At 44.7% G+C, this 21,531-nt stretch overlaps 1 protein-coding gene across 1 annotated transcript; it reads left to right on the top strand.

Moving 5' to 3' along the window:
- Nucleotides 1-2,050: 2,050 nt before the first annotated feature.
- On the top strand, nt 2,051-7,971 carry AADACL3 (arylacetamide deacetylase like 3). Its single transcript, XM_032418524.1, has 4 exons — nt 2,051-2,215; nt 5,407-5,623; nt 6,138-6,201; nt 7,197-7,971. Exons 1-4 carry the CDS (start codon nt 2,051-2,053, stop codon nt 7,969-7,971), a joined length of 1,221 nt encoding a protein of 406 aa, XP_032274415.1.
- The last annotated feature ends 13,560 nt before the right edge of the window (nt 7,972-21,531 follow it).

The raw sequence follows: 21,531 nt of genomic DNA, 5'->3' as shown, positions 1-21,531 counted from the left end.
TAATCGCCAAGTGGTGTGGTTGTTCACCAAACATGCAAATGTCTGTATTGGGAGGGGGAAATAAGTCTTTATTCCATCAAAATCTGAGATACAGGGGTTATTTGTTAGAACAGCTAGCATTATTTATCCTAATCTATCCAGGAAATAAAAAATGGTTCAGTGTTTATACGTATGCATTCCCTCATTCTCCCTGTGCTTTTTGCATGATTTCCAGGTTAAATGTTTGTAAACCTCAGTGGTAACAGACTCCGATCCCTCTCCTAGTAATCGGTCTGTGTTTTCCGTTTCTTGGGTGAAATTCAGGTATTTATATTTTGACAAAGAAATTCTTCATTTTCAAAATCATTGCCGTCTGGTTTTCACGTACAATAAAAAGGATCTTTCTAAGCATGATGTGAGAATGGATGAGAGAGGTCGCTGCATAAAAATGATAAACATCAACGCAGAAGAACAGCATTAACAAAGTTAAAAGGCAAATAGAAAAAAATCCTTAAAATATTTTTTTAAATGTTTTACTGAAGTGTAATTGACATACAGTGTTCTGTTAGCTCCAGGGGCATAACACAGTGACTCAGCAACTCTACACATGACTCAGTGCTTGCCATGGTAAGTGTCATCCCCATCTGTCACAATGTCATCGCTGCAAATATCTTTTAAGTCAATGCAAGAAGACAAACAAAAATAGCAAAATAGATAGAGTATCAACACACAAATTCCCATGAGTCCATAAAAGAAAGAAAACCAAATAACCAATAAAATATGAAACAATGTTCTACTGCACTGGGTTCAAAGAGACACACCCCGAAACTACATGGAGGGACGATTATTATCATCCCAATCTTAACAGTCTTGGAAGCCGAGGCTCAGCGAGTGTAAGTAACTCATTCATGATGTGAATGCTGGCTTGGGCAGAGCCCGGGTTCAAATCCAAGTCTCCCTAATGCAGGACTTTCATCGTGGGCACTCCTGACCTGTTGGACCAGGTACCTTCTCAATGTGGCCACTGTATGTGCATTGCAGGACGTTAAGCAACATCGCTGTCACCTACCTATGAGATACCAGTCCCAGCCCCCAGGTTGTGACAACCAGAAATGTCTCTAGACGTTGCCAGATGTCTCCCGGAGGCTAGAATCGCCCTGTTGAGAACCGCTGTTCTTGCACCACCGTGGGGGAGGCAGTCATCATCATTCTTACCACAGATGTGAGACTTTGTCATTAGGGAAGATTTTGAACACTGACATCAATCTCTGACCTAACCTGAAAAGGCAGGGTAATCTCAGTCTCCTCCTTTACAATGAAAAGGACAAAGCTTATTTATTCGTTCCTTCATTCAGCAGACATTTGCTGAGCACCTGCAAAATACCAGACCCTGGTCTAGCCTCTGAGGATAAAGCAAGGAACAAAACAAAAATTCCTGTGCTCAGAGAGGTGACATGTCACAGACAAAAAAGGAATAAGTGAAGTGTGTGGTATTCTGGTGATAATAAAGGCCAGGAAAACGAAGTAAGTAAGTGGGGGTGGGGTGGGATGGGCATAGGGATGCCAGTGGGGAGTTATACTTTAAAATAAGGTGGCCAGGCACAGTCTCACTCAGAAGGTGACATTTGAACAGAGACCTGCAGTAGAGGAGGGGTTGAGCTCAGCCGCTGTCTGGGGGAACCAGGTTGCACAGAGAATAGCAAGTGCAAATGCCCTGGGGCCTCCTTGGCAGACTAAGGAACAGCAAGTGTGGCCAGAGTGGAATTGGGAAGGCGGTGCCCCCAAGTGCAGTTGGAGGGAATGGTGTTTGTGGTGTCCATGGTGAATTCTCCAGGACCATTTCTAGTAGCAGTGCCCCAGGATTTCTAGCTGAATCAGGCTGCATGAGCCTCTTTCTCCTCTGCGTGGGCGCTGTCCTAGAACTGCGTCCTCACCTGAGTCTGTGGCTCACCTGGCCTGGCCAATGCTGTGGAGATGGGGAGGTGGGGAGAACAGGGTATGATGTATAAGTGGAGGAGGGTGGCACTGGGCACAGCGTCCTTTCGGCCTCCTCTCTGTTGAAAACAGCACGATGGTTGTCCTGCTCCTCCTTCTCCAGGCAGCCTGCGTGTTCTCTGTGGTGGTTGGGCTGTGGGTCATCTGCAGCCATTTCCTCACTGCGGACATCCCTGCAGCCATCAGCCACCCAGTGAAACTGCGGGTCTTGCATTGCCTTTTCCAGCTGTTGATGACGTGGGTGAGTGTTGTGTTTTATTTGTCCCCTCCTCCTGAGGGTGGAGGAGGGAGCTGGGAAAACACACTTCGGAAGATTCTAGTTGCACAGTCGTAGAGGCTGATAGTATATTATTCTCAAATCTGAAAGATCCCTGTTAGGTAATGTATTAGCCAAGAGGTTCGCAACCTCTTCATAGTGTTGTTTGAGCTACGCTGGGCTCACAGCCACGAGATGAAGAAATGATTTACTTCCTCCGTTAACAGGGAAAAAAGCCCTGCTTTGGTCCCACTCCCCTGCCTTCTGACTGACTTTCCTCACAGCACACAGCGTGATGCTGTGAAGTTAGGAATGAGTTATTCTGAATTTGGAGCCCCCATGACTACCTACCTGCTAGCTAGAACCAGCCAACAATAAGGAGACACACGAAGCCAATTAGAGAATTGGTACCAACGAGCAAAACTACAGAACATGACTTTAGAGAGAGAGAGAGATTTTTTTGTTACTTTTGAGAGATGGAAAACTCTTTATGTAATATAGTCAGATTCTGCTCACTGTTCCTGGTGTGTGAACTTAATAAAACAGATATAAATGGATCATGGGGAGACTTGGGCCCAAGTTGCCCATGGGGATTGGTTGTGCTTTTCCAGAGGGCTGATAAATTGAACACAGAGAAGAAGTGTTAAGTCTCTTACATAACAAAAAGCGATCGCAAACCCCTGTTCTCATGACGAGAAGAACTGGAGAACTCACAGGCTGAAGGTTTCCTTTCGAAAAACCCGATGATACATCCTGTGGTTTTCCTGCCCTTGACTCTCATAGTCCACTAGCCCGGGTTCCCAAATATGGTGACTCAGTTTCCTCATCTGCAAAAGAGGGGGAAATAGCAGTCTAGACTTCGTAGCATGGGCTGTAAGGAGGAGGTAAGCCATGCCGAGTGCGGCTTACACTGCCTGGGGCAGAGGAAGCCCTCAGTAAGTATTTGCCTTACTGCTATTTGTTGATTTGGTTTTTTCTACAAAGATGTGTCGCGTGACTACTATATGTTACCCACCCCTCCTAGCTCAGGGATCAATGTTGGACGAGAGAAAGGAAGTCCCAGAGAGAGAGTCTGCCCTCAGGACGCTCATACTGTCACGGCAGTGTTGGTGGGGAGACAGTAAGAAACGAGCAAACTCACTAGAAATAAAGTGATTTATGCAGTGGCAAGTGCTATGAGGAAAGCGGAACAGGGCAGGAAGGTACGGCGGGGCTTCTGAATCCGGGGTTCCCTGAATCCTCAACGGCAACAGAAGGCAAGGAGTCTCTGAATTTGGGGGGGGAGGTAAAAATCACTCCATTTTCACTCACCTCTAAAGGAAAAGTGGTATTCCCTTCCATTAGGGATGAAGGTGACAGACCACAGCTGTGACGGCAGAACCTGAGGCTTTGTCACCAAGAGCAATCATAGCTGTTTTCAGAGCAGATGACATTTCTTGCAGATACTGTGAAAAGCGTGCGCGCCTCGTTTCTCTGAAGTTAGAATAGTGTTAAACCGGCCATTAGGTCTCTCGCTATTAGGTGTGCTAATAAAGAAGCACGTGCATTATTACTTTGCCCGTGTACCTCCCTATTTTGATAACTATAATTGAAAAAACTTGATTTCCTTGGTAATACCACATATTTTATTTTATGTGTTGGAAACATTCAGCCTCAAGGTCCACAGGCATCACAGAAAGCCAAAATGGCCTTTGCACAGAGCCACCAGAAAGAGGTTGCCGGGGGGAGAGCCACTTTCTTTACTTTTATTGCTTGTTATGCAGACTTCCAGACACAGGAGACAGAATACCATAAAGACGCCCTGTGTTCCCACGCCCCCTGCACTGATTGACGACTCCTGGCCAATCTTGTTTCACCTGTGACCCCACACTTTTACCCCTTCCCATTTCTTAGGAAGCAGATATTGGATGTCATATTTTATCCAAAAAGTTTCAGTAGGTATCTCTAAAAGACAAGAACCCCTCACCTTTTATTTATTTTTTACTTTGTATCTTTTTTAAAATTGAAGTTCAATTAATGAACATATAATGTATTATTGTTTCAGAGGTAGAGGTCAGTGATCCATCAGTCTTTTTTTTTTTTTTAAAGATTTTATTTATTTATTTGAGAGAGAAAGAATGAGAGACAGAGAGCACGAGAGGGAAGAGGGCAGAGGGAGAAGCAGACCCCCTGCTGAGCAGGGAGCCCGATGTGGGACTCGATCCTGGGACTCCAGGATCATGACCTGAGCCGAAGGCAGTCGCTTAACCAACTGAGCCACCCAGGCGCCCAGTGATCCATCAGTCTTACATAATACCCAGGGCTCATTACATCACGTGCCTTTCTTAATGTTACCCAGTTACTCCATCCCCCCCCACCTCCCCTCCAGCAACCCTCAGTTTGTTCCCTATGATTAAGAGTCTCTTATGGTTTGTCTCCCTCTCTGATTTCGTCTTGTTTTATTTTTTCCTCTTACCCTATGCTCCTCTGTTTTGTTTCTTAAATTCCACATATGAGTGAAATCATAGATAATTGTCTTTCTCTGATTGACTTATTTCACTTAGTATAATACCTTCTACTTCCATCCACGTGGTTGCAAATGGCAAGATTTCATTTTTTTTTTGATGGCTGAGTAATATTCCATTGTATATATAGACCACATCTTCTTTATCCATTCATCTGTCGATGGGCACCTGGGCTCTTTCCATAGTTTGGCTATTGCGGACATTGCTGCTATAAGCATTGGGGTGCAGGTGCCCCTTCGGATCACTACATTTGTATCTTTATCCCCCACCTTTAAAAAAAAAACATAACCACAATGCAGTTATCAGGTCCTAATAGTAACTAATGGAATGACCACGTTGGTGAGGCTGGTCCAGGAGGGCATCCTTGGGAAGAGAGGTCATGTCCAGGCCACAGTGGGGGGTGTTCTGGGTTAGAGGGACCCTCGTGGGGTGGCCAGAAGCCTAGTTTGTGGGGCTGGGTGTCAGGTGTCTGGGGAGAGAGGAGGAGAGGGGCAGTGTGGGCCGAGGTGAGGTGGATCTGCTGCAGGGGTCATGGGGGCACACGGGGTGGAGCAGGGCCATGATCCGGTCTGCTCTCCAGCCACCCCGCTGGGGGGCACGGGCCGTGGCAGGACTCCAGTGTGGCGCACAATGAAACCCTCCCCGCCTCATTTCCTCTTCTCTCACCAATAGGGGATGATTTTTGAGAAACTGAGAATCTGCTCTATGCCCAAATTTGTCCGTTTCATGCATGATCTGGTGCCACTAAAAGAGGATCCGGATGTCGTGGTCACAGATCTCCGCTACGGGACAATCCCTGTGAAACTGTACCAGCCCAAGGTGTCCTCCAGCACCCCCAGGCTTGGCATCGTGTTCTACCACGGCGGTGGGATAGTCATGGGAAGCCTGAGTAAGAGTCCTTCCCTCAGACCCCTGCCTGTAATAAGACGGCCTCCAAGCAGAGCCGGGTGGGCGCCCGCCCACCCGCACAGCCCTGCTGTTGTCATTGTGCCCATTTTACAGGTGTGGCAGTTAAGCCTCAGGGAGGTGAAAGCATTTGCCCTGGATCTTCAGCTCAGGATGTGAACTCCGATCTGAATCCAGAGCGCACACCCCTAACCACTATGCCCTATGGCCAAACAGCATCTCAGATATTTTGAATGAATTGCAGAATCCATGCGGGAGGTGGGGCTCTTAGAAGAAGTTGTTCAGACAGGACCCCCAAGGAGAGATTCTAGAAAGTGGGGCGGGGGGGGGGGAGATGGCTGCTCCACAGCTGGAAGAAAGTCTGCAAAGCCTCATTAGGATCAACCCCAGCTCTCTGTCCATGGTGGTTGTCCAAGAGAAGGGGCAGCCCATGGTGATGGATGCCAAAGGAAGCCACTAATCGTCCTACTGGATGTTGAAAACCTTTTATTTTCTAGGAACCCACCATGCCATATGCTGTCATTTGTCCAAGAAGAGTGATTCGGTGGTTCTAGCAGTTGGGTGAGCACAAGAACGAGGGGGTAGTGCTGGGTGATGAGGTGGGAGGCGGGACTGGGGGCAGGCGGGGAGACAAAGGGGCACTGGGACACTGGGACACCAGGACACCGGGGCAGGGGATGGGCTGTGAGCAGCCATTAGGGGAGGAAAGGAGAGACAGAGAGAGAGGCAGAGAATGGCACTCCTTCCTCGGGCATCCTGGGCATGGTATCATCTGGAAGCTGTGTGGGGAGTGGTCTTGGGCAGATCAGGTGCAGAGCTTCACACACATGAGCCCTGTTGGGTGGGACATACTTACTTCACCGAGCAGAACAGCCCTGCAGGTTCCGGACCCTTAGCACCTCCGTCCACGCAATGCCACGGTGCGCTGCGTGGTAAACCAGACAAGCTCAAACATTGCCACAGCATTCCCAAGCACTTCTGAGAGGGGGGGTCCACCCTGGTGAGATCTGCCGAAGGAAGTGAGAAGAATTAAAAAGCCACTCTGGCTGACCTGGAGGAGACCCGCATGTTAATTGCTGGCCCCAGGCGGCATTTACATCTACAAGATCCTCCCACAAAACCCATGAGCTTGGCAGGATTAATTAGAATCAAAACCCAGGCAAACCTGGAGTTGCTTATAAAGGAACATAAGAAGAGGGAACAAGTATGAGTCAGGGACGCACCAGTGGGTAGGTTCAGAAAGATGGGGTTTGGGTTGGTAATTGCTAGATTGTTGAGCAATAGGTGAATGACAGGGCTCTTGTGGTCGTTGTCTGTCCCCGCAAAGGGGCACTGAGACAGAGGGAATAGCAGCCGCCACTCACTGAGCCTACATGCCAGGCACTGTGGGACTTCATGTCTATCACTTCACTGAAGCCTCATACCTTAACGTCACCTGCTCAGGCTTCAGAGAGAGAAGTTTTTGGAAGAAATTTGGCCTAAAGGATGCTAGACACAGGTATTTTGGGCTCTGCTAGGGAGCTGGGTGTAAACTGTGTTCCTTGATTCCTTTTTAGATACCGCAAGTTGCCCAAACATAAGTTCCCAGTGGCGCTAAGAGACTGCATTGCTGCCACAACCCACTTCCTGAAGTCCCTGAATATGTACGGGGTGGATCCAGATCGGGTCGTGGTCTGTGGTGACAGTGTGGGAGGGGGAATGGCAACGGTAATTTGTCAAAGATTTTTGGGCTCTCCAGATCTCCCCAAGATCCGTGCCCAGATCCTGATCTATGCCACTCTCCAAGTTCTGGATTTCCAGCTCCCCTCCTATCAGCAGAACAAGAATGTCCCAATGGCCAGTAGAGACTTCATCTTCTACTGTGTGTGTACTTTACTGGACATCAAGCCCTCCTGGAAAAGCACCATTATGAAAGGTGCTCATTTGCCTGCTGAATTCTGGGAAAAGTATAGGAAGTGGTTGGGTGCAGAAAACATCCCGGAGAGGTTTAAGAAGAGAGCCTACCGGCCGATGCCCTCTGAGCCCCTGAATGAGTCTGCGTATCTGGAGACAAGCCTGGCTCTGGATTCAGTGAACTCACCCCTGATTGCAGAAGACGAAGTCGTGGCTCAGCTCCCTGAAACTTTCATTGTGAGCTGTGAGTATGACATTTTCCGGGATGATTCGCTGTTGTACAAGAAGTGTTTGGAGGACTTGGGAGTCCCAGTGACTTGGCACCACATGGAGGATGGTTTCCATGGAGTGCTTAGCACCTTAGATATGGACTATTTGCACTTTCCCTGCTCCACGAGGATTCTGGATGCCATGGTTCAGTTTCTAAAGGGGTTGTGACCATCCTTCCTTCCTGGTAGAGCTACAAGAGTATCCATTCCACCACCATCTGGTTCCCCAATGGGGCTCTCTATTGTGATGTAGGTGATGCTGAATGGGGCTAGGGAGGGTGTCGAGGTTTCCATGTCCTTCTTGCTTCAGGTTCTAGAACTATGAAATGCATGTTCCTGATGTCTGGAGGAAGAGCAATAGGAGAGACAGGTTTGGGGGGAGGGTGGCTCTCTGTTCATGTTCACCATTGGGAAAATTTGAGCTGACGATCTGCAGCAGTCATCTGAGAGTGAATGATCATGCAAGGGTTGCCTCTGGCTTCCCTGAGGGAGAGTTCAGGCTGGTCTAGGCTGTGGGTAGCAGGAGTGTTCTCTGGCCTTAGAATGAAACAGGGGTTCATTATGTGCAATCCCATGGGCTTTCTTCAAGCTAGCTCAGAGGATGGGGCTCTGATGTTCTAGACTGCTGGGTCGAGGGGAAGAAACTACTCTCACTCTCCTCCTCTAGGTACACAGTGACATTTTTCCTGCTGTTCTTCTGCCTCTGAACTCAGAGGTCCAACTATCTAGGCTAGAAGAGTTAGGACAGAATGAATAGGTTTTCTGTAGTGGTTGACACCTTGTGGCAGATGAAGACAGCCCGAGCCGCCTGATGGGGGAGCTCTGGAGCTTTGGGAGTCAAAGGAGCCAAAGGGACTGAAGATGTGTTAGCAAAAATTATTTCTGTTTTTAAGACACAGAACCAGCTCAAATTGGCCTAAATCAAAGAAAGAATGTATTGGTAGCTATGAATTCCAGGGATAAATCAGCTATCTTTTGATCCAGGAACTCAAACAATGCCACCAGCTACCTTCTCTTCTTTCCTCCATTCTGTGCTCTGCTGCATGGACTGCCCCCTCACCTCTGCATATGGTGGCCCTGAGCAGCTCCACACTCACATTCTCCAGAGTCATGTGCCTCATTCTCAGCCATCCCAGCAGAGACCACATTGTAACTCAATGGCTCTGTGGGCTTTCTGAGTAGTGTGTCCAGTTGCCATAACCTAGGGAATGGAATGTTTTGACCAACCAGGCCTAAGTCCCATGCCAGCCTCGGAGTGGAGGATGATGGGGTCAATTCCACTGGGTTCTTGGACTGAACTTGAGGGAGGGAAGAGGGATGGAGTACTTTCTTCACTCTTCTACAGTAGACGTCAATGCTTACTCTGCTGGGTGGACGTCAATGCTTACACTACTACAGAAGCTAAATGAACCCTGAATCGGAGTACTTGGAAGTGGCAAGAGATGTCAAGGACCACTAGGCAAGTTGACCACCTGTCCCTGAGGACATTCCCATGAAAGGGCAGGCCCAGGTTCCCAGGCTGGCCCTACCTGGTCTTTAAGAGGCTCTGCTCCTGGCTGGCCAATGGCTTTTATAGGCTAAAATCCAAGGCTACTGCACAGAGGTCCCTGTGCATGTCCTTAACTTGCTTTCTGTTGAATGTTCATGCTGAAACATGGGGCAGAGAGGAATCCCATTTGGTGGCTTCTGGATCCATTCACAGCAGAAGATCAGCAGGTGTTTTTGTTGGAGAGAGAGGAACCACTCACTGAAAGCACCTCGTCAGGTGGCCACTCAGCTGTTCGGTAGTCCTGGGATTTGAGGAGCATGGTCTCTTCTAGAATAAGCCTCTGAGTTGAGTCTGGGTAGACTCCTCTCCTGCAGTGTGGTCTTCATTGTTTCACCCTGCCTCTGGACATAGGTAGAGGGACTGAGTTGACCTTGTGGGAACTTGGGTGGTTAGCTTTTCTGCTGTGGGGTGGCAAGGATTGTGAGAGCCAGTGGAGGACCATGTCCAGAGGAGATAAGTTGGTTACATTTTCAGGGCTGGAAGAACCTCTGGATTTAAATTTCCATCCCCCTGTAATAAGAAAACAGCTATTTCGAGTGGCTGCCCAGGCATTTTACAGCATGACAACCCTGCTCACACCCACAGTCTGGACATGTAGATAAAAACCTCAAGCTTAAGATTCCTGCCATAAGTTCCCACTTTACTTTTCCCAGGGCACTTTTTAAAATAACCACTTGAGGGGCGCCTGGGTGGCTCAGTTGTTGGGCATCTGCCTTCGGTTCGGGTCATGATCTCAGGGTCCTGGGGTCGGGCCCTGCGTCGGGCTCCCTGCTCGGCGGGAGGCCTGCTTCTCCCTCTCCCACTCCCCCTGCTTGTGTTCCTGCTCTCGCTATCTCTCTCTCTCTGTCAAATAAATAAATAAAATCTTTTAAAAAAATAAAAAAATAAAATAAAAAAATAAAATAACCACTTGGGTGTCAAGCCCACAAGAAGTGAGTGACCTCTGCCCCAAACACCTTATCAGTAGCAGGTGCTGGCTACCCTCCTCTCTCTCCTGCTCGCTTGAGACCAGAGACAGAAGACTGCCCTTCCCTTGGCTCATTGCACCCCCAGCCCCATTTCTGGGATCTGTAAGCAATAAATCTTGTGAATTTATTACCTTTGTGTGAGTGTATTGAAACTGCACCTTCGATCAAAACGACCCCGGGTTTCCACTTCCCTAAGGTGGGAGCTGGGATGCTGAGGGAGCTACCTGCCAATCCCACGTGGGTGCCTCGTGTTTCCTCACTTGGCAGGCCATGATCTGTATATTTTTAATTTAATACACCAGCTATACACCCCCCAACACATTCATTTTTTCCTCACATGAATTCTACAAAGTAGGTATTCTTTTTTTTTACCTTTTTTATTGTTATGTTAATCACCATACATTACATCATTAGTTTTTGATGTAGTGTTCCATGATTCATTGTTTGTGCATAACACCCAGTGCTCCATACAGAACATGCCCTCTTTAATACCCATCACCAGGCTAACCCATCCTCCCACCCCCCTCCCCTCTAGAACCCTCAGTTTGTTTTTCAGAGTCCATCGTCTGTCATGGTTCGTCTCCCCCTCCGATTTCCCCCCCTTCATTCTTCCCCTCCTACTATCTTCTTCTTTTTTTTTTTCTTAATATATATTGCATTATTTGTTTCAGAGGTACAGATCTGTGATTCAACAGTCTTGCACAATTCACAGCGCTCACCATAGCACATACCCTCCCCAGTGTCTATCACCCAGTCACCCCATCCCTCCCACCCCACCCCCCACTCCAGCAACCCTCAGTTTGTTTCCTGAGATTAAGAATTCCTCATATCAGTGAGGTCATATGATACATGTCTTTCTCTGATTGACTTATTTCGCTCAGCATAACACCCTCCAGTTCCATCCATGTCGTTGCAAATGGCAAGATCTCATTCCTTTTGATGGCTGCATAATATTCCATTGTATATATATACCACATCTTCTTTATCCATTCATCTGTCGATGGACATCTTGGCTCTTTCCACAGTTTAGCTATTGTGGACATTGCAAAGTAGGTATTCTTAAACCCATTTTACAGATGAGGAAATGGAGGCCTAGAGTCATTAATAACAATGCTCATTTCCTGTCTCTTTCCAGTCAGGCTCAAGGCCACATGGTTGGTCAGGTGCTGTGCATTGCACCCCTGGTCCATCTGACAACACCCCCTTCCTGCCATGCCCCATGACCCATTGGCTCTTTCCTTTCCCATCATTCAGAATTAAAATAAAAGACACGACTGAGGCACATGACTTTATTTGAGTCATTTGCCATCCACCTAGATGTCAGCTACTGTTTAATCTGAGTCAGGTTCATGGAGTCAAGTATATTTTTGCCATCTGGTTTCCTTTGTTTTTTTTTTGACTGTAACTTTCTCAAAGTGTGAATGACTTTAGAATTGGTCATTGTAGCTGAGAAGCCCAGCTAATACCAGCTCAGGGGTGATGGACACCTGCATACCATTAAGCCCCGACATTGTGCAAGTGTTTCCTCAGTAAATTCCCAGAACTTTCCTGAAAAGATCTGCCAGTTAGGCCAGGGCAAGTGCCATCTGATAAAGGACAATGTGTTGCATCCCAAATTATTCTCATTGGTCAGTAGGCAATGGAGGACAAAGTCCTAAGGCAAAGTTGGGAAAATGGACAAAATTAGTCTCTACTGCTCTTCCTTCCAGTTTTCTTTCAGTGTTTTCCTCAGGGTACTCCTCACCCCCACCCAGAACCTCCTGGCCTTTCTGACCTCAACCCCGCCTCCATTCTGCCTGCACTCTCTGCTCCAGAGTGGCTGTTATCCCCAGGATATTATAGGCCAGTCTAGGTTAGGTTCTGCTGCAATGACAAGTGGCCCCACAGTATCAGTGGCTTAGGACAGCAAAGGTCTATTTCTTGCTCACATTACATATTACATGGCTTTCACATTACATGGAGCTCTGCTTCACATTTGTCTACTCCAGCATCCCCAGGCTGATGGAGCAGCTTCTCTGTGAAATGTTCTCCAGTCTCATGGTAGAAGAGAAAAGAACATGACAAATCACACAGGGGCTCCCCAAGCTTCCATTCACCTTTCATTGACCAGAGCAAATCATGCAGCCATGCCTGACATTGATGCCACAGAGAAGCATCATCCTCTCCAGAGAGGTGCGGCAGATATTTTTTGGACAATATTACAACTTACTATGCTCTCAATCATAATATTTCCATTCTACCTTTTAAAAAAATTAATTTTAAATTAGGTAAGTGATACACAAAGATATCATCTTTTTATTTTTTAAATTTTTTTAAAGATTTATTTTTTTATTCTAGAGAGAGAGAGAGCACACATGTGAGTGGCGGAGGGGGAGAGGGAGAGAGAGAATCTCAAGCAGACTCTGCACTGAGCACGGAGCCAGACACAGGGCTCAATCTCACAGCCCTGAGATCATGACCTGAGCCGAAACCGAGAATCGGATGCTCAACCAACTGAGCCACCCTGGAGACCAGATATTATCTTTTTAAATAAAACCTTCAAATACTGGAGATAAAGCTAATGTCCTTTTTGACCACCCTTCTTCCACTCTATCCCCTTATATCTGGATGTATCCACTGTTGCCTTTTGGCAGGAGGTGGTCTTCCAATCCTTTAAAGCCTGTTTCTATGCTTTTACATACACCGATATGTACCCATGGAAAATATAAAGCATTATTTTGTGGGATGACTTTGCTATATATTGGTACATAAAATATATTATTCTATACATATTGTGACACTTGAGTGTTTTCAATCAATGATATACCTTAGAAATCTAGCCTAGTAAACAACATAGATTTACCTTACTCTTTTTAGATACTGCATAGTATTCCCTGGTGTGGCTATATTATAGTTCTTAGCCATTCCCAAGCGGTGAACACATTTGGTCTCTTTGTAGTTCTTCACAGACTAACAGATCTATAGTGGATGTGTCTGCACAGGCCCCCTTCTGCACATGTGATTCTGTGATGGATTCAAGGAGAACTGTTAACTGGGAATATTTTAAATGTTGGTGATGCTACCAAGATGCCTGTCCCTTTCTCCCAGCAGATCTCAACTGGGAGGGAAATCATTGGATCATAACCATCAATCCCAAAGGTAAAAAGAAAATTGATTGGCTTGACAATCAGTAGGGTGGGACCAAGTTGGCATGGCATGCCCGTATTTTAAAAGGGAAGTTCCTTCACTCAAATGAACCTCTACAAGAATCAGTTGAGGAGTCGGGGCAGGCTGCAACATTATTGGTTTGTTGCCTCCAACATCTTTGCATCCCATAGAAGAAACAAAGGATGCCAGAGCCAGCAGATTGTCTCCTCATTCCCATGGTTGCCATGGCTTGCTCTGTTCCCTGGCTAGAATATCTCTGCCCCAACATTGTAGCTGGTTGTCTTGCAAATTACTGCACAAAGTTGAATCAGATAACAAAGTGCCTGGGGTTCAGTTTTGAAGCATTTCTAGTCATAGGAAAAAGCCCTCATATTTCCCAATTTCCCAAATATGCTCCTCTACCATAAGGAAAGGAATGGATTTTGTCACTAAAATAAACTTGGTTTAGGCACAAAGGGAAGAAGGGATTGAATATTTATCTACCCCTTATTTGGCATCTTATGAAGTGTTTTATAGGTGACATTTAATTGAATTCTCATCATCTCATGGAATTTACTTCCAATTTTTAGATTAGGAAACCAAGGTTGACTTGGGCAATCTTGAAGTTCAAGCCAAGTGTGTCTGAGTTCCAAGTCTACTACCCACCACTATTGTGTTCCCTGCAAAATACCCCGAAGCAGATTGGCCATCTTTAAGAAGTGTTTCTAGGCCATGCCGGACCGGAAGGGCAGAAGTCAGTCCATGATCTATCTCTCAGGTCTCATCTTAGGTGCTGCTTTCTCTGGAAAGCCAAGCAGGGTTAGGTCCTTCTGTGAGCTTGCAGACCATGCTGTAATTCCTCTAATATAGTGCTGAGCACACAGTATTGGGATCATACAATGACTCAAAATGTCTGCTCCTAAACTGGATGAAAGTGATCTTTAATTTCTAATGTCCACAGGTAATTAGAGAAGCAAGTGACAATCATCTCTGCAGGAGGGTAGTGTCATCCTAGACTTACATTATTTTTGCAAATAATTTTTCAGGTACCAGGTACATGAGAAAAGAAGAGCTAGCAAAAAGAAGCCACAGAAACAACAGCTAAAAAGAAAAAAAAAAAGGGCACCTGGCTGGCTCACTTCAAAGAGCATGTGAATTTTGATCTTGGGGTTGTGAATTTCAGCCGCACATTGGGTGTAGAGATTAAATAAAACTTAAAAAAAAAAAAAAGAGTCACACGCAGTAGAATAGTTCTGCTTACTATGTCCAAGGAGATAAAATCTGTATAAATATACTTATACATATAATCTATAAAAATAGAATAGGTAAATCTATATGTAGTCTATGAATATAATCTACACATTTAAAATATAATATATAAATATAATCTATAAATCTAAAGATTTGAAATTTGGAAGGCAAAAAGTGGTAATTTAAAAATTCAAAAGGTAGAAGGGCGCCTGGGTGGCTCAGTCGGTTGGACATCCAACTCTTGGTTTTGGCTCAGGTCATGATCTTGGAGTGGTGGGATCAAACCCTGTGTTGGACTTTGTGCTCAGCGGGGAGTCTGCTTGAGATTCTCTCTCTCCTTCCACCCCTGCCCCCTGCACTCTCTCTTTCTCTCTCTCTCCGAAATAAATAATTTTTTTAAAAAAATTCAAAAGGTAGAAAAATAAAAAATTTGGAACTATAAAATGTGACGTATCTATGAATTGCACAGAAATTGTATTTTATTTATTTTTTAAAACATTTTATTATTTATAAGAGAGAGAGCATGTAAGAGAGAAAGAGAGCAAGCACAAACAGGGGGCAGGGCAGAGGGGGAAGCAGACTCCCTACTGAGCAGGGAGTCCAACATGGGGCTTGATCCCAAGACCCTGGGATCATGACTTGAGCTGAAGGCAGATGCTTAACCAAATGAGCCACCCAGCCACCCCTCGAACAGAAATTTTAGAATTGAGAAATGTAACAGATCGAACTAAAAATCCAGTGGGTGGGTTTAATTGTACCCTTGAAGAGAGAGGTTATGTGAGCTGGAGTACAGGTCAGAAGAAACTATTCAGAATCAAGCACAAAGTGACAAAAAGATAGAAAACACAGAGGAGGGGACAAGAGGCATTGAGGATGCAGTGGGAAGGTATAATAAATATGTAATTGGTGTCCCAGAAAGCAAGGAGAAAGGAAGGAGGCAGAAGCAATATTTGAACAGAATGGCTGAGAATTTCCTAAAAAGATTGAAAGATTAAGCATTATAAAGTATTTTCTAGAGGGGCTGGGAAAATATGGCAGAGGAGTAGGGGACCCTATTCCAACTGGTCCCTGGAATTGAGCTGGATATCTACCAGACCACTCTGAACATCCACGAAATCAGCCTGAGATGTAAGAAGATAGATCTGGATCTCTACAAACAGAATATCGCAGGTGGTTCGTTCCGAGGTACGAAGTGGGGAGCTGTCAGATATCAGAGGATAAATGGCAGCAGGAGGGAGCCTGGCCATGGGAATCCTACACCGCCGGTGAGCGACAGCCTCATGCGCTGGGGACGGGGCACAGACTCGCAGACCGGTAGCGGCAAGGAAAGGACTTTAGGGCAGCCCCCGGGATGGAAACCTGGAGCGGTGGGGTCGCGCATGTGAACTGGGGGCGGTTGGTGGTTCTAGAAGCACAAAGGGCAGAGACGTGCCCCGACCTGGAGGCAAGGACTGGGAGTGCTGCGGAGGGGCGCACAACCCAGGATGCTGCAGTTTATAGCAGCACAGACAGCAACGGAGATAGTGTGGCCTGGAGAGCTCACTGAAGAACAGACTGTGATCTCTCTGCTCTGAGGCAGAAGGTTAGAAAGGGTCTCTTCTGCTCTGACCCTTGGAAGAGACGTGGAAAGCCACCAAGGAAAGCCGCCAGAGAACAAAAGCCCCCAAAAACCGGTTTTCACTGAGCCCATCCCCCACCACAGGGGGTAGGGCAACTCTGCCCAAACAGAGTTGCCTGAGTAACAGCACAGCACACCCCTCCCCCATAAGACAGGCTGGGAAAACAAGAGGCCGGCAACCCTAAGGTCCCTAGAAAACAGGTGCATCTTGCTTGGGTTGTGGTCAATAATTTGGACTCTATATATTCCTTCAACCATCCATCAACAAAATGACTAGGAGGAGGAACCCCCAAAATAGGAAAGACTCAGAGATTATGACTTATGCTGCAGATTTACAAATGGATTCAAATATAACCAGGATGTCGAAGATGGAATTCAGGCTAGCAATTGTGAAGACAATAGCTAGAATGGAGAAATCAATTAATTGCAACATAGAGTCTCTAAGGGCAGAAATAAAAGCTGAATTGGCAGAATTTAAAAATGCTATCAATGAGATACAATCTAATCTAGATAATCTAACAGCTAGGGTAAGTGAGGCAGAAGAACGAATTAGTGACCTGGAAGACCATTTAATAGCTAAAAAGGGAAAAGAGGAGGCCAGGGAAAAACAAATCAGAATCCATGAAAATAGAATCAGAGAAATAAGTGACACCATGAAACGTTCCAATGTCAGAATTATTGGAATCCCTGAGAGGGTGGAGAGAGAGAGAGGACTAGAAGATATATGTGAGCAGATCGTAGCTGAGAACTTCCCTAATCTGGGGAATAAAACAAACATTCGTGTCCTAGAGGCAGAGAGGACCCCTCCCAAGATCAAGGAAAACAGGCCAACACCCCGGCATGTAATAGTAAAACTCACAAATCTTAGAACCAAGGAAACCATCTTAAGGGCAGTTAGGGGGAAGAGATTCCTTATGTACAGAGGGAGGAACATCAGAATAACATCAGACCTATCCACAGAGACCTGGCAAACCAGAAAGGCCTGGCAAGACATATTCAGGGTGCTAAATGAGAAGAACATGCAGCCAAGAATACTTTATCCAGCAAGGCTGTCATTTAGAATGGATGGAGACATGCAGAGCTTCCAAGACCACAGAAACTGAAAGAATATGTGACCACTAAGCCAGCCCTACAAGGAATATTAAGGGGGGTTCTATAAAAGAAGAAAGACTCCAAGAGTGATATAGAAAAGAAATTTACAGGGACAATCTATAAAAACAAGGTTGTCACAGGCAACATGATGACAATAAATTCATATCTTTCAATAATCACTCTCAACGTGAATGGCCTAAATGTTCCCATAAAACGGCACAGGGTTACAAATCGGATAAAAAGACAGGACCCATCCATATGCTGTCTACAAGAGACTAATTTTGAACCTAAAGATATATCCAGACTGAAAGTGAAGGGATGGAGAACCATCTTCCATGCCAGCGGACCTCAAAAGAAAGCTGGGGTAGCAATTCTTACATCAGATAAATTAGATTTTAAACTAAAGATTGTAGTTAGAGACACAGAAGGACACTATATCATTCTTAAAGGGTCTATCCAACAAGATCTAACAATTGTAAATATCTATGCCCCCAACACAGGAGCAGCCATCTACATAAGCCAACTGTTAACCAAAATAAAGAGTCATATTGATAACAATATGTTAATTGCAGGAGACCTCAATACTCCACTCTCAGCAATAGACAGATCGTCTAAGCAGAAAATCAACAAAGAAACAAGAGCTTTGAATGACACACTGGACCAGATGGACCTCATAGATATATACAGAATATTCCACCCTAAAACAGAACACTCATTCTTCTCGAGCGCACATGGAACTTTCTCCAGAATAGACCACATACTGGGTCACAAATCAGGTCTCAACCAATACCAAAAGATTGAGATTATTCCCTGAATATTCTCAGACCATAATGCTTTAAAACTGGAACTCAATCACAAGAAAAAAATTGGCAGAATTCAAACACTTGGAAGCTAAAAACCACTCTGCTCAAGAATGTTTGGGTCAAGCAGGAAATCAAAGAAGAACTTAAACAATTCATGGAAGCCAATGAGAACGAAAACACATCAGTCCAAAACCTATGGGATACTGCAAAGGCGGTCCTAAGGGGGAAATACATAGCCATCCAAGCCTCACTCTAAAAAATAGAAAAATCCTGAATTCACCAACTAACTCTACACCTTAAAGAACTAGAGAAAAAGCAACAAACGATGCCTAAGCCACACATTAGAAGAGAAATAATTAAGATTAGAACAGCAATCAATGAATTAGAAACCAGAAACACAGTAGATCAGATCAACGAAACTAGAAGCTGGTTCTTTGAAAGAATTAATAAGATTGATAAACCACTAGCCAGACTTATCCAAAAGAAAAGAGAAAGGACCCAAATTAATAAAATTATGAATGAAAGGGGAGAGACGACTAACACCAAGGAAATGGAAACAATTATTAGAAATTATTATCAACAACTATATGCCAATAAACTGAGCAACCTTGATGAAATGGATGCCTTCCTGGAAACCTGTAACTGCCAAGACTGAAACAGGAAAAAATTGACAAAATGAATAGGCCAATAACCAGTAACGAGATTGAAGCAGTGATCAAAAACCTCCCCAAAAAAACAAGAGTCCAGGGCCTGATGGATTCCTTGGGGAATTCTACCAAACATTCAAAGAAGAAATAATACCTATTCTCCTGAAGCTGTTTCAAAAGATAGAAACAGAAGGAAAGCTTCCAGACTCATTCTATGAGGCCAGCATTACCTTAATCCCCAAACCAGGCAAAGACCCCATCAAAAAGGAGAATTTCAGACCAATATCCCTGATGAATATAGATTCCAAAATCCTCAACAAAATCCTAGCTAATAGGATCCAACAATACATTAAAAGGATCATCCACCACGACCCAGTGGGATTTATCCCTGGGATGCAAGGGTGGTTCAACATTCGCAAATCAATCAATGTGATAGAACACATTAATAAGAAGAGAGAGAAGAACCATATGGTCCTCTCAACTGATGCAAAAAAAGCATTTGATAAAATACAACATCCTTTCCTGATTAAAACTCTTCAGACTATAAAGATAGAGGGAACATTCCTCAAGTTCATAAAATCCATCTATGAAAAACCCACAGTGAATATCATGCTCAATGGGGAAAAGCTGAGAGCATTTCCCTTAAGATCAGGAACACGTCAAGGATGTCCACTCTCGCCACTAGTGTTCAACATGGTACTAGAAGTCTTAGCAACAGCAATCAGACAACAAAAAGAAATAAAAGGTATTCAGATTGGCAAAGAAGAAGTCAAACTTTCTCTTTTCACAGATGACATGATACTTTATGTGGAAAACCCAAAAGACTCTATGCCCAAATTACTAGAACTCATACAGCAATGTGGCAGGATACAAAATCAATGCACAGAAATCAGTTGCTTTTTTTTTTTTTTAAGATTTTATTTATTTATTTGACACAGAGAGAGAGTTAGCAAGAGCAGGAACACAAGCGGGGCAGTGGGAGAGGGAGAAGCAGGCTTCCTACCGAGCAGGGAGCCCGATGCGGGGCTCGATCCCAGGACCCTGGGATCATGACCTGAGCCGAAGGCAGACACTTAATGACTGAGCCACCCAGGCACCCCAATCAGTTGCTTTCTTATACACTAACAATGCAATTGTAGAAAGAGAAATTAGAGAGTCAATTCCATTTACAATAGCACCAAAAACCATAAGATACCTTGGAATAAACCTAACAAAAGAGGTAAAGGATCTATACTCTAGGAACTACAGAACACTCATGAAAGAAATTGAAGAAGACACAAAAAGATAGAAAAACATTCCATGCTCATGGATCGGAAGAATAAACATTGTTAAAATGTCTATGCTATCCAGAGCAATCTATACCTTCAATGCCATCCCAATCAAAACTCCAATGACATTTTTCAAAGTGCTGGAACAAACAATCCTAAAATTTGTATGGAATCAGAAAAGTCTGCGAATCACCAAGGAAATGTTGAAAAAGAAAAACAAAGCTGGGGGCATCACTTTGCCTGATTTCAAGCTATATTACAAAGCAGTGATGACCAAGACAGCATGGTACTGGCACAAAAACAGACATATAGGCCAATGGAACAGAATAGAGAGCCCAGATATGGACCCTCAACTCTATGGTCAAATAATCTTCGACAAAGCAGGAAAAAATGTGCAATGGAAAAAATATAGTCTCTTCAATAAATGGTGCTGGGAAAATTGGACAGCCACATGCAGAAGAATGAGACTTGACCATTCTTTAACACCATACACAAAGATAAACTCAAAATGGTTGAAAGACCTCAATGTGAGACAGGAATCCATCAAAATCCTAGAGGAGAACATAGGCAGTAACCTCTTTGACATCGGCCACAACAACTTCTTTCAAGATACATCTCCAAAGGCTAGTGAAACAAAAGCAAAAATAAACTTTTGGGATTTCATCAAGATAAAAAACTTCTGCACAGCAAAGGAAACAGTCAACAAAACAAAGAGGCAACCCACAGAATGGGAGAAGATATTTGCAAATGACACTACAGATAAAGAGCTGATATCCAAGATCTATAAAGAACTTCTCAAACTCAACACCCAAAAAACAAATAATCAAGTCAAAAAGTGGGCAGAAGATATGAACAGACACTTCTCTGAAGAAGACATACAAATGGCTAACAGACACATGAAAAAATGTTCATCATCACTTGCCATCAAGGAAATTCAAATCAAAACCGCATTGAGATATCACCTTACACCAGTTAGAATGACAAAAATTGACAAGGCAAGAAACAACAAATGTTGGAGAGGTTGTGGAGAAAGGGGAACCCTCTTACACTGTTGGTGGGAATGCAAGTTGGTATAGCCACTTTGGAAACCAGTGTGGAGGTGCCTCAAAAAAATTAAAAATAGAGCTACCCTATGACCCAGCAATTGCACTCCTGGATATTTACCCCAAAGACAGATGTAGTGAAAAGAAGGACCATATGCACCCCAATGTTCATAGCAGCAATGTCCGCAACAGCCAAACCATGGAAAGAGCTGAGATGCCCTTCAACAGATGAATGGATAAAAAAGATGTGGTCCATATATACAGTGAAATATTCCTCAGCCATCAGAAAGGATGAATACTCAACTTTTACATCAACATGGATGGGACTGGAGGAGATTATGCTAAGTGAAATAAGTCAAGCAGA

Source organism: Phoca vitulina, unplaced genomic scaffold (genome assembly GCF_004348235.1).
Source record: "Phoca vitulina isolate PV1807 unplaced genomic scaffold, GSC_HSeal_1.0 scaffold2, whole genome shotgun sequence".
NCBI classification, from domain to species: domain Eukaryota; kingdom Metazoa; phylum Chordata; class Mammalia; order Carnivora; family Phocidae; genus Phoca; species Phoca vitulina.
The sequence above is the reverse complement of the archived record's forward strand: the minus strand, read 5'-3'. Positions and strand labels throughout refer to the sequence as shown.